At 40.1% G+C, this 14,127-nt stretch overlaps 1 protein-coding gene across 2 annotated transcripts in view; it reads right to left on the bottom strand.

Moving 5' to 3' along the window:
* Window positions 1-14,127, bottom strand: part of LOC136858377 (cytochrome P450 4C1) — a 246,140-nt gene that overhangs the window by 40,438 nt on the left and 191,575 nt on the right. For both annotated transcript variants that reach the window (XM_068228630.1, XM_067137879.2), the window contains exon 10: window positions 12,840-12,908. In XM_068228630.1, coding sequence (XP_068084731.1) covers window positions 12,840-12,908 — 69 coding nt within the window. The remainder of the gene's footprint in view (window positions 1-12,839; window positions 12,909-14,127) is intronic.

Below are 14,127 nucleotides of genomic sequence, written 5' to 3'. Positions count from 1 at the left end.
CTAATCACTAGCTTGTGTTCGAAAGGCATAGATTCAATTCCGAACCTCTTCGCAGTCTTCACATGGGATCTCCTTCTTCTACCGATTTTCCCACATCTGTGGGGTTGCGGGTGCAAACTGTGTCGCACATGTGGATTTGGCCGTGTTTTACGGCTGAATGCCCTTTCTGACGCCAAAATTTGTTGGGAAGGATGTAATCACTATTTCTTGTTTTCTGTGGTGGTTGGTAGTGTGCTGTGTTGTCTGAATATGAAGAGGAGAGGGTTGGGACTAACACAAATACCCAGTTCCCGAGCCAGACGAATAAATCAGGCGCGATTAAAATCCCCGACTCGGCTGGGAATCGAACCTGGGACTCTCTGAGCCGAAGGCTTCAAGAGGCCTCAACGCTGACCATTCCGCCAAGGAGCCGGACAGTGTTCATATGGAATGAGGGAATATAACGCTGTTGATGGTAATTCGTCCGTCGATTGAGACATTAAACCTTCAGCAGACCCTTTGGTGCCATTCGACAGGAGTAGGCTATGTGCCGGCACTGGGTTTCACCCTCTCACTTCCTACTGTCATATATCACGTTATTCGTTTCATCTCATTAGCTCCTCTGATGAGGTTAGCAGTATAGGCAAAGTATGTTCAAACACAATGGGTGATGAATCAGCATTTCCCCACGATGTTGACGGGAAATTTTGTTTTTCTGAGTCACCACTTTTCTGGTGCAAACAATGTCAATGAGGTCACTGACCCCTAGGTGAGGTTAGGATGTCATTATGACGTCTTAACCTGACCTACGGGCGCTAACCTAGCATCATAAAGACTCCCCTGGAGAAGCCCCATCGGCCAGGCGACCTCTAGGTGATGTTAGGGCGTCATCATAAGGTTTTAACTTAACTATGGCCTTAGCCTAACCTGTGAGCACCTCCTCCTCCAAGAAGACGTCTCAATGTACCCCACAGGACAATGAACACACACAAGGACGCCTGCAAAGTCTGCGATGCCATCCAGGGATGAGAAACCGGCACCACAGCGAGGTTACCCATACCCCTACGGACCCTTGGCCGAGAGGAGGGTCGCAACCAGGAAGAGGCCTCCTCCCCGCCACCAGGAAACAAACGATGCCGTCACATCAGGAAGAAGAAGACGACGGCCCACCAGGAGAGGGCCACCCCGTTGCAACCCAGGACTGCCCTCAGAAAGGCATTCGAACGAGAGCCAACCAGGAGAGGACCTCAGCGTACAGCGGCAGTCAGGTGAAATCAGAATGTCCCCTTCCACGGCTCTTGCAGCATTTCCGCTGTATGAGGTGGGGCCACCGCCAGGTTAATGTGGGCCCCCAATGCGCTGCAACCACTCTACTGGTGATTACCACCACTACAGCCTGTTAGGCGCTTAGGGAAGCGCTGGTGAGCGCCAAATTCGCGGGTAGGTCATCCGGCCTCCCACTGCGGTTGGCCGGTTTAAAGGACTATGACTTGAGCGAAGGGGAAGGAGGCCCGGCGTCATGCGCCACAACCATTCAGAAGGTCCTCTGCGAGCGTGGTCTTATTCTCCGGGGTCGGGGACTGGGTAGCAAGGACCTCAAAGGGATTGGGCTATGCGGCAGGGACTGGGATTTCTCGCCACATAGCCGGCAAGGCCTGCGCTATTCACAGTAATTCCAAGAAGACTGATCCCCTGAATAACTGGACTGGCGTGTATAATACCTGTTCCCAACTAACAATATTACCTGGACTTCTCCAGGCCATATCGTTGCATGTGCTATCTACAATATGTCAGGTTTTACATGTAAGAATTTTTCTATTTCTGCCTATGTGGTTTTGTCCTGACCCTTAAGTACTACCGGACTACACAGCTATGATACTTCATCACTTCATCTGGCCTGGTAGCATGCTGAGCATGGCGACAGGCAGAAAACTTACTTCCTTTAGTATAACTTACTCCCAATCCTCCATGCTGTCTCTTTCTCTTCTTAGAATTAACAGCATGTAGATTTCAGCAGATTGCCGAGCAGGGGGGAGGGGCTACGGACTTCGCCCTCTCCCCGAGAAAAAGCTTACAAACAGGAGAGAGAGGCCACTAGCTGGCCTTCAGCGTAGCCCGGAAGGTTTTGGTTGGACTGGAAGATAATCCAATGGTGGAAGGGACCTCTATCGAATTTTTTTAGGATGGACCGGGATATAGTCCTCTCCTCCCCAAAACTCGATAGCTAACAACACCGATTGGGCTCCTCCAGGGGAACTTGTGTAAGGTTAGGCTAGCGGCCGTAGGTTAGATTAAGACGTCATAATGACGTCCTAACCTCACCTAGGGGTTCACCTGACAGAGAGGACTCCTCCAGGGGAGCCTGGGTGACGTTCGGTTAGCACCCATAGGTAAGAATAAGATGTCATAATGACGTCCTAACCTTACCTAGGAGCCTGCACCAGAAAAGTACAATCAATCAATCAATCAATCAATCAATCAATCAATCAATCAATCAATCAATCAATCAATCAATCAATCAATCAATCAATCAATCAATCAATCAATCAATCAATCAATCAATCAATCAATCAATCAATCAATCAATCAATCAATTTGATCTGCATTTAGGGCAGTCGCTCAGGTGACAGATTTCCTATTTGTATTCCCAGCATTTTCTTAAATGACTGCAAAGAATTTAGAAATATATTGGATATCTCCATTGGTAAATTATTCCAATCTCCAACTCCCCTACCTATAAACGAATATTTGCCCCACTTTGTCCTCTTTAATTCCAGCTTTATCTTCACATTGTGATCTTTCCTACTTTAATAAACACCACTCAAACTTATTCGTCTATTAATGTCATTCCACACCATCTCTCCATTGATAGCTCGGAACATACCACTAAGTCAAGAAGCTCGTCTCTTTCTCCCAAGAATTCCCAGCAAAATTTGCAACATTTTTGTAACGCTACTCTTTTGTCGAAAATCACCAAGAACAAATCGAGCTGCTTTCCTTTTGATTTCTTCCAGTTCTTGAATCAATTAATCCTGCGAATCCCATACACTGGAACCATACTCCAGTTGGGGTCTTACCAGAGACTTATATGCCCTCTCCTTTACATCCTTACTCAATCCCCTAAATACGTTCATAAACATGTGCATAAATCTGTGCCCTTTAATTACAATCCCATTTATGTGATTACCCCAATGAAGTACTTTCGTTATATGAACACTTAGGTATTTACAGTGATCCCCATAAGGAACTTTCACCCTATCAACCTAGTAATTAAAACTAAGAGGACGTTTTGCTATTAATGAAACTCAGAACCTGACAACCGTTTATCATCATACCATTGTCTGCTGTCCATCTCACTACATTGTCGACGTCTTTTTGCAGTTGCTCACAATCTTGTAACTTATTTATTACCCTATACAGTATAACATCATCCGCAAAAGCCTTATCTCTGATTCCAGCTCTTTACTCATATTATATATAAGACAACATAAAGGTCCGATAATACTGCCTTGAGGAATTCGTTCCTTAATGATTACAGGATCAGATAAAGCTTCACCTACTGTAATCCTCTGAGATCTACTTTCCAAAATTATAGCCACCCATTCAGTCACTCTTTTGTCTAGTCCATTAGCCCTAATTTTTGCTAGTAGTCCCCCATGATCTACCGTATCAAAAGCCTTAGAAAGATCAATTGCGATACATTACATATGACCTCCTGAATCCAAGATATCAGCTATATATTGCTGGAATTCTACAAGTTAAGCTTCCGTGGAATGACCTTCCCTAAACCCGAAATACCTGTCTAATATAATCAGAAAGAATGCTTTCCCAAAGCTTATATACAATGCATGTGAAATTTACTGGCCTGCAATTTTCAGCTTTATGTCTTACCACCCTTTCCTTTATACACATGCGCTACTATAGCGACTCTCTATTCATTTGGTACAGTCCTTTATGCAAACAGTAGTCAAATAAGTACTTCAGATATAGTACTATATCTCAACCCATTGTTTTTAGTATATTCCCAAAAATCTTACCAATTACAGCTGCTTTTCTAATTATCAGCATTTGTATCTTACAGTAAATATCATTGTTATCATAGGTAAATTTCTGTAATTCGTTAGTATTAATCACCTCCTCTATCTGGACATTATCTTTGTACCAACGATTTTTACATTCTGCTGACTGAATACTTCTGCCTTCTGAAGTTCTTAGCATACGCATTCCGCTTGTTCATTAACGATTCCTGGAAGGTCCTTCTTGGAACATGTTTCTGCTTTAAAATAACTGTACATACTCTTCTATGTTTTACTAAAATTTGTATGACTGCAATTATGCTTGCCATCATGTTATCCTTAGTGGGACCTTTCCCATCACACGCCATAGCTCATGGGACCATGTGACGACACAAATTTACCCCGACCGGGTCCGAACACATGGGACCACGCGCCATAGGAAACAACAGTCAAGGGAGTTTTTCCGCCTAGTGACAAATGCCGCATCATTTGGATTTTTTAATGATTAATCCAGACACATGAGGCGACAAATGACCGTACAGCATAGCAAGGTCTACCGCTACCCTTCCGTTTCAAGAGGTGAGCACAAGCCTGCCAAGGGCATGATGCGTCCGCGGCTACGAACTAGAACCAACTTATATCTAACTTATAGGCATACACTGAACGGAAGAAGTCATGGATGCTAATTATCGGCAAAGATAGGCACAAATAAGGTTTTCCAAGAATATAATTAGCTCTCGTTAAAACATATAGTACATTCTACAACCTTGATGGTTAAATTTTACAATAATTACATTTGATACTCGATAAAGCAACGGGAAATCATGTCCGTGCTGTCCTTCAAGTAAACCTTTCGATCCACATCTCTACAAATGTCTCTGTGTGGACATCAAAAGTTCGGCATTGATTTTAATAATCAAAGAAATCACACATTTATCAATTAAACACTTGAGTGTTACTTCACTTTCATCCGAATAAATCGGAGAAGGTTGAATTTTCTTTCTAAAAGTTTCACTTCCTATCATTGGTTATGAGGTTCATCGGCCTAATATGTTTCAGCTGTTGAATACGACAAACCCTTGTATATTTATAGCGAGAAGATAAGACCTTGCGAATGCGAAATATTCCCCGGGATTGACTCCCAATTTACAAATTCAAACATTAACTTACACTGAGATTAGTCTTAGAGTGGCTGCCTAAATTAAATATGACACGATAGATGATATATAAATAAAAATATCAAATAAAAAATAAGCAAATGCTACGGTATTACAACATAATCCTACCAATGTTAAAAATGAACGTAATTCTGGTGGTTATGAACCACTCATTTGATGAATCAATTGTACACGTCATAAGGGTCGAAGGTCTTCACTTCAACAAACTATCGATTTTCACGAAGTCTAGCTTCAATAAAACAATGATTATCTAAACATCATATTCACACCCTTCTAACACCTGAAAAGAAAACATATAACTTATCATAAACATAATGTAAAAATAATGGCTGCATTTTGTTTTATTATAATCCGCCGTTTGTGTGACTGACAATTCTCATTGTGCTCCCAAGGTTCGAAGTGGTGACTTTAGGTTACTTTCCTAGTCAGATGTCCTGAAAAACAAAGCATCATAAAAGGTAACAATTTAAATGTTCTTACATTAATGTAGACATAGCTTGTGGCGAATGTGGTAATCAAGTAAAAATACGTCTTTTACTAACAGAGAACGCAGTGTCTGAGGAACTTCATTTCTTTGTCGAGCGGCTCCGAGCTCCCAGCTCAGCTGGCCTTCTCTCGAAAAAAAAAGCAACGACCCCGAGGGTCGCCTGTCATCAACCTCTCCTCGCAGGCAGCCCTCCCAAACAGGGAATTTATATACTTGTCGCACTCACAATGCAATACAATGGATCATTATAGTCACGCAACATACTGACGCATTTATAGACTTGCTCAAATCAGTTCAGCGTTCATAAATCCTATAAATATCTCTCAAAATCATGCCGCTATATCACTTCATATTTTCTCGACATTATAGAAGTCCGGAGTTCAAACATCGTTCCTTATCACCGCAGAGTTAACCACGATTTTACTAACGCACAAGCTAAACATTTCTATTATCTCTAACTAATGTGATGAAAGTGTGTACCTGATGTAAATTGATACTACGTTCAGTGAATCGGTATTTAATATCCGGCCAAATTAATTAGTTCAATAAAATTCAAATATCAAACGATATCAAACACACAAAAAGAAAAATTACACAGGAGCCTAGCTAGTGGTTTGAGGGTGGATATTCGAACCTGGGGACAATGAATTCTTCACACACATATCCAGATACAGCCACATCTTAACCTATCATGCAACAAATTCTAATACTATACGTTAAAAAGAGAGTGCTTCAACTATCCAACATTTATATTGTTCACAGGCATTTGGCAAAGACCTTACCGTCACATAACCCTGACTCATCTTGTATAGTCATTCAGATGAAAGTTACTTCTTTAACCTACCAAAATTAACTACACTCTTCCCCCTTCTTCCTCTGACAGCACTCTTAAATACCCATAAAAATGCACATGCAAGGAAATAAATCGGGCCAAAAATACGTACAATTACCGTAATTTGTTTCCTTCCCATATAACCTCAAATGACTAAAAGTAAAAGGGACTCTATCGACCACTCTAAGTGAACTAATCTAATAATTCAATATTATAAATTGTCCTAACCCTATCCTTACATTTTTACACTTTTGCAAAGGGAATACTAGCATTACAAAGTCATAGCTTGGTACTCAACAGCTGGTTTGTCCTTCATTGTCCGAGTCCACGAGGGACCCGCCTGCAGTGTTTACTGCATGGTGCTGAAGTGGGAAGTCCCGGGTTCTAGACGTCCCTCAGTGCCCCTTGAGTAATCCATGGTATTAGGGTTGAAATCACTGGAAAGATACTAATCACACTGATTTTCACGAAGGGTTCTTCTGCACACGTCACAGTCAAATTTCCTTTTTTTCCTCTGGCAGAATGAAAGTTACGTATGTATTACTTTGATGCAGGGTGTAGCTAGTCTACCTCAGTCCGACAAGCTAGTACAAAAACTCGCGGTGTAGTCACTGCAATAGTTCGTTACTCCGAATTATCGAGAAATTGGGTATCTATATTATGTTGAAACCCAGTCTCGTGCGTCTGTTCCTCTGTACTACTACAACTACGCCGTCATTCAGCACGATAATTTTATACTGGAAATCTGTTTATTATCTAACACGGATTTTTACACGTTTGCCTTCACATATTTTCAAAATTAATATTACACCCCACGGTCTCTCTCTCGCTCTCTCGCGCACTGGAGATTAATTCAAGGATAGTCCTCTCCGTCCGACATTCGTCCCATCAGAGCATCCCAGTTACGCGATGTGGACATATTACGTAATCACGTAATTCACGATCTGTAATTCCTACAGCATTATCGATCAGTTAGGTTCTCTATTCACACTTCGTATGAGAAATTATACGTAGAGCACTCTCGTTTGTTTGCACATTTTCTATACAAAGAATAGGCAAAACCGACCACCGACCGACCGTCTTTTCACCTCCAAGACTGCCTCCTGACTAACTAGCTACCCTAAAATATGCGTGCATATATGGACTCACATGGAGTGGGGGTTAGACAGAGGAACGGCTCCCCACCATAATTTTGAGATCTCCAGATCCACAAAGTTTATGGCAATCAGCGATGCGGCAGATTGTGTGGCTCGAAAATCACAAATAATAGATGTAATGCGGAATCCAAACGATCAGTGGTTTTATAGAAATTCGTCGTCTAAATCAAGAGCCCAACGAGGAACCCCTGCTGGCTGTCTGGTTTCACAGCTAGCGTTAGGACGCCAGACCATCTTACGTAACTTCTTTGAGACGTAATTTCATAAATGATATTATCTTTTTTGATTTATAATTTTGTCAATGATCCATTATTCTTGCTATTACTTTGACATGCGCTTCATGATTAATTTAAACGTTATTATCCCGAAAGTACTTCTAAAATCACCTCATCACGTTGGCTCTACTGTGAGTTGGAATTTGTTTTAGAAGCAGGGCCAGCAGAAACTACGGTATATTTTTTCTCTTCTTCCCTCATCACGTGCACTCAGTTCGTGAGTTTTATAAGCCAAGGTAGGCATGCGTTAGGCGGCTGGCTGGCGAAGAGATTGCGCAACATTATGCAACTGAGCTACCATACTAACAAAGGAGCTCCAAGCATACGTAATTTCCACATATATAATTCCAAATAAATATTCAATGTGACGATACGGTCACATTAGCTTACTTCTTTGCTAGATTCAGTTTCCTAGTAAGTGCCTTCAATTTCTCCTTACTTCCACAGCCATTGCTAAATTTATTTATTTCCAATCTGCACCTCCTTTTTAATTTATTTACTTCTCTCTTATAATATAGTGATTCTTTACCATTTACTACCACCTTTAAAGGTACATAAGTTACCTATTTCGTATTCCTCAACAATTGCTTTAAACCCATCCCACATTCTGTTTACATTTTTATTTACCGTTTTCTATCGATCATAGTTACTTTTTTAAAACTACCTCATGCCTATTTATCAGCCATATGGTACTGCCTAATAGTCCTACTTTTACGACCTTCCTTTCTATCACATTTATTCTTAACTATGAAAAAAATAGTTTCGTGAACATTAATGCCATCTATTAGTTTGGTTTCTCTATAGAGCTCATCTGGTTTTACCAGCACCACGTCCAGGATATTCCTCCCTCTAGTTGGTTCCATCACTTTCTTATTAATCTGCCCTTCCCAGATTAACTTATTTGCCATTTTTTGGTCATGTTTCCTGTCGTTCGGCTTACCTTCCCAATTGACATTTGGTAAATTGAGATCACCCGCTACAATCATGTTCATTTCCATATCGTTTCCCATATAGCTGACTATCTTATCAAATAATTCCGAATCAGCATCTGCGCCACCCTTTCCCGCTCTGTACACTCCAAAGATATCATGTAGCCTGATATCTTTCGAGATGAGCCTTACACCTAGAATTTCATGTTTGTCATCTTTAATTTTTTCGTAGCTTACAAATTCTTTTTTCACCAGAATGAATACTCCCCCTCCTACCATTCCGGTTTTATTTCTGCGATAATCATTCCTGTTCCGCGAGAACATTTCTGCATCCATTATATCATTTCTCAGCCATGATTTAATTCCTATTACAATATCTTGTGTTATATATCTATTAAATTAATTAGTTTTTCCCGTCTATAAAGTACTTCTTCAGTTCAACACTAGCATTTCTATGTAAACCCTACCTGACGTGCAGATCCCATTACCATTATCACCGCTCCCTAGAACACCCCGTTTCCCTGAATGTACCTCCCTATAACCCATCTAAACAAATGTCCTAACTTATACGTGTCAGTCTGGTTTAAGTGAGGGTAATCTGAGCGCAGATCCGTATCTCCTACCCTCCCATCCGGATCTAGAAATCTCGCTCCAAGTTTCCCACATACCCACTCCATAGTCTCAGTTAAATCTCCAATCACCTCCCGGACAGTATCCCTCCTGCACAGTATTCCACTGATAACAATCACCGCTTCCTTAAACTGCACCCGTGCTACATTTACCAGTCCCCACACATCCCCAACTATGTTGGTACTTATATCTACTTGAATTACGTTATGGTACCAACGTGAAACACTGCCACCTTCTCCTTTACCTTCTCCTTCTCTTCTACTTTCCTCAACATCCGTCTTAAACTAATTCTAAGATAACACTCTACCGTGGTTCCCTTTCCTCCACACACTTTCCCCATAGGTATAACAATGGAATCCCCTAAGACCAGAGCCTCAACCCTACCCGCCTTACTTGATCCCCCCGCCCTTACCTGGTCAATCCCATATTTCCTGACGGCTGCAGAAGCTACTTCTTCCTCCCTCTTCCCCCTCCCATGACCCTGTTCCACCTTTCTTTTCCTATCCTATACTCTACATTTCCATTTCCTACGTTTTCCTTTCCTCCTACTTCCACACTTCTCTACTCCAATTCCCTGTTCTTCATTTTCCCTCTATTTTTCTATTTGCAGAGACTCATACCGATTTCTAACAGACAGCTGCCATAATTCTGCTCGATAATAGAGCTCGTATCCTTCAATGTCCTTCCACTTAAAACATTAGACCACCTGTCTTCTACAATACTCCCGTTTCCTTCCCACCCCTCTTTTATGCCCACGATATCCATTACATATTTTGAGGGAGGTATACCCTCCTTCCTGTCCTCTGAGATAATCCTAGTTGTCTCCGTCAAACTCCTCGGTCATACTCCTTAGTGCCTGGCTACAGCTACAGTTTCTATACTTGATTTCGTTAGCTAGTGTTTATGGCATAATGAAAAAAGTAAAGTTAAAATAACTAATTCTTTGAAACAAATGAAAGGAACAAAATATTGTCTAAGTTATTACACAAAGATCATACGACAATAAGGTAATTAATATACTACAACACTACAATACTACTTAGTCGTAATATTTTGGTATCCTACAACATCCTAACAGAATGAATACTGCCGTAAATTACTGAATATCGAAAGGAATACACATGAATTACACAATTTTAAACAGCAGTTAAGTATATCCTATTACAACAACAGAATTCTAATAAGAGAGTTTCTAGAGAGATACTTCTACTACACAAATATTTCACAATAATAAATTAAGCACCGTAATTTCTATTAAACCACTGCAATACACTACAAATATCGAACGGGTTACAGGACACTAGGATACACACGAATATAACAGGCAAGTTAATATCTAATATGCTATCTACACTACAATTCAGAACTGAAATGTGGTTACGCGATTATTACAGCTAGTGGATTACTATTATTTTTCTTATTACGTGGGACGGAGATTAAAACTGTTCTTGAATGTTGAGAAATAAGAGGGTGCATACAATAATTTCTCAAAAAACTTCTGTCAAATCTACGCCGGGGACTTGGAATTGCAATTATCGGGATATATGAATTTAATTATTAATTTTTACTCGATGAATAATCGAAGGTGCAAAGCATAAAGTACGCCGGAGACTTGGAAGCATCATTATTCGGAATACAGTAATCGGCTGATTCTTATCTTTGGTTTCTCAACTACCCTATACGCTTTGTTCTTGTCGGAATGCAGCAACAATTGTCAACAATCCAAAGACTGTTAATTAACTCTTTAGTGGAAGACCGTATATTCTCTTTAACTTTCTTTTAAAATAAAAAATTAGAGGCGTGTCGTGTCATTTAATTTATTATTAAATTATTACTTTCCTGATAGTTTGAACGGATATCTATACCGAATACCGTATATATTGTTTGCACGATTGTAAAAGCTTCGGAAGGTGCAACTCCTTATAATAACCTGTCTCTGTAAATATTATACCAACGAACCTACAGATATTTAAATTTTATAAAGTTGATATTATTACCTTAATTATTTATTAAACTTAAATTCGGAAAAAGTATACCTACTGAACTACTTGTTATAACATTTAAATAAATACCACTACTTCTAATTTCTACCAATGTGCACTAAACACCAATATACAAACAGCACTAACCGGTTCACACATATACAAAATTAGATTTCAATAGGGTATAACCAGTATTTGGTTTATCTACTTTATCACAACGATAATACAAGAGTACTCTTAACAACCGAACGTCCGCAAGTGCGTTCAACAATGAACCTTTTGAATGTGGCCGTACCTAGTGAAGTTTTCAGGGCCGGACGTTTCTTTCCTACATTCGGATAGGTAGAACATATTAAAGACCAAGTGTGGCGACTTGGATGGATGGTCAGCGTACTAGCTTTTGTTTCAGAATGCGCACAGGTCGATTCCCGGCATGTTCAGATATTTTAACTACGTATGGTTAATTAATCTGGCTTGGGGACTGGGAATTTTTGATCGTCTTAAAACAGTTTTCTTAATGTAAGTATAACTACACAAACAACCACCACAGAAACATATAATACTGAGTGCACCCCGCCACATAGAATTGACGTCAGAAAGGGCACTGGACCTTAACAATGGGCCACGTCCACACGGAGTAACGACTTCATTAAATTGATAGAAAGACTAAGAAGAAGAAGAACAACATATATTAAGGAAATCCAGTTATTAAATAATAGAATGAAATTTGCTAAACATTCTTAGGCAAAGTTTTAGGAGGAAATACGATGTAAATATTCTTAAATAATATTTGTTCTGCAGCAAAATTTAATGTAGGAAGTTTTCGTTTCGAACTAACTGTGACCAATGCAATTATAGATTTGAGTTTATTCTGTACAAAGTATAAGAACTTATTTTGGACTTGATTGATTTATGGATTCAAGATTTCTGAAGTTGCACTAGTGCATGTTATGCGCATCCCCTTGGATAGTTGAGAACGTCAACCAAAATGGAAGCCGGGTGAGAATTTTTTTACCTGTTGCTTTACGTCGCACCGACACAGATAGGTCTTATGGCGGCAGTGGGATAGGAAAATGGCTATGAACGGGAAGGAAGCAGCCATGGCTTTAATTAAGGTACACCCCCATCATTTGTCTGCTGTGAAAATGGGAAACCACGGAAAACCATCATCAGGTTTTCCGTTGGGCTCCAACCCACTATCTCCCGAATTCAAGCTCACAACTGCGTGCCCCTCACCGCAGGGCCAACTCGCCTGATGAGAGGAGAATTAATGTGACTCGTGGAATCGCTTTACACAGGGGAGGGCTGAGTAAATATTAAATAAAACGCAGTTCTCACTGACGTCATCACTACTTGCAGAAAAACAAAACTTACCTGCTCTTCCGGGTACAGGCCCAGCAAATAGAGCAACCAGTTCATAGTGACGGCCGTGGTTTCGTGTCCCTAAAAATAGAGAGAATGTCATGAGAATGTCATGAAATGTGACATTAGGTGCATATAGGAAAAGTCAGTAATAAGAAGTGATTTCCTGGCAGATGAAGGTCGCTAGTTACGGGAATAAGGATATCAACAAAAAGAAGGACAATTTTAAGTACCGTATTATATTATTACCTTTAGTTTTTATCAATATAACTTCCGGCTGTAGAAGCATGCCATTTTCATTAATTTCACCTCATCTCCGATCCCGTATCAAAAATCGGGACTAAGGAGTAGGCATGCATGCATACATGCATACATACATACATACATACATACATACATACATACATACATACATACATACATACATACATACATACATACATACATACATACATACATACATACATACTGCAACCAATATGCTAGGTTGAATTGCATTAGGTGTATAATTACATCTATTTCCTATTGAGGAGGCTTTGGGTGATCCATGGCCACAGGAAACTCAATGACTCTAATCACGTACGATTTGTTGTTCAAGAAAATACGAATATCGACAGCGGGTAACATCTGTTACCGATACACAGGGTACATCATCAGCCGTTTGTTCGTTGGAAAGCAAGACGCATTTCACAGGAGAGAAATAGATAATTTTCAACCTCTTTGGATCGGTGTAATAATCCAAAATTTCAATTCCTGTGGCAGTTCTCAGCCAATCACATGATTTCTACTGTCATTTGTCACGCACGGGAAGGTTAACACCATTCAGCTGTTCTCTGTCATGAAACCAAACTTAGTAACAATTTTATTCACTTATGGACATTAGCAAATTAACAAGATTTAACGGCTAATCAAAAAGTGTATTTAATTCTCGGTTTGATTATAGAGGAAGGAGGCAGAATACGGCGCATGTAAGGACATATGTCAATAGCAACTGAAGTGTTATCCGTATTAATGACACCAGTTTTGCTCGACAAGAACGAGATCTTACCTATACATGAACCACTACATTTTTGGAATAAAACCATATAATAATATCGATATTGAAAGAAATATGAGAAAGTACCTTTGCGCGGTATTCCCCCACCCACAGGGTAAAACCGCGCTCAGACTGGGGCAATATCGCGCAGAATGAAGCAGGGCATGACTGCGTAGAATTTTCAACAAAATATTCCTAATCACTGAAATATGAATTACACATATAATAGCAAAAAGGAAAACCCCCAAAAATATAAGGAATAAA

Source organism: Anabrus simplex, chromosome 1 (assembly GCF_040414725.1).
Source record: "Anabrus simplex isolate iqAnaSimp1 chromosome 1, ASM4041472v1, whole genome shotgun sequence".
NCBI lineage: Eukaryota > Metazoa > Arthropoda > Insecta > Orthoptera > Tettigoniidae > Anabrus > Anabrus simplex.
Note: the sequence above shows the minus strand (reverse complement) of the source record. Positions and strands in the feature narration are given on the sequence as shown.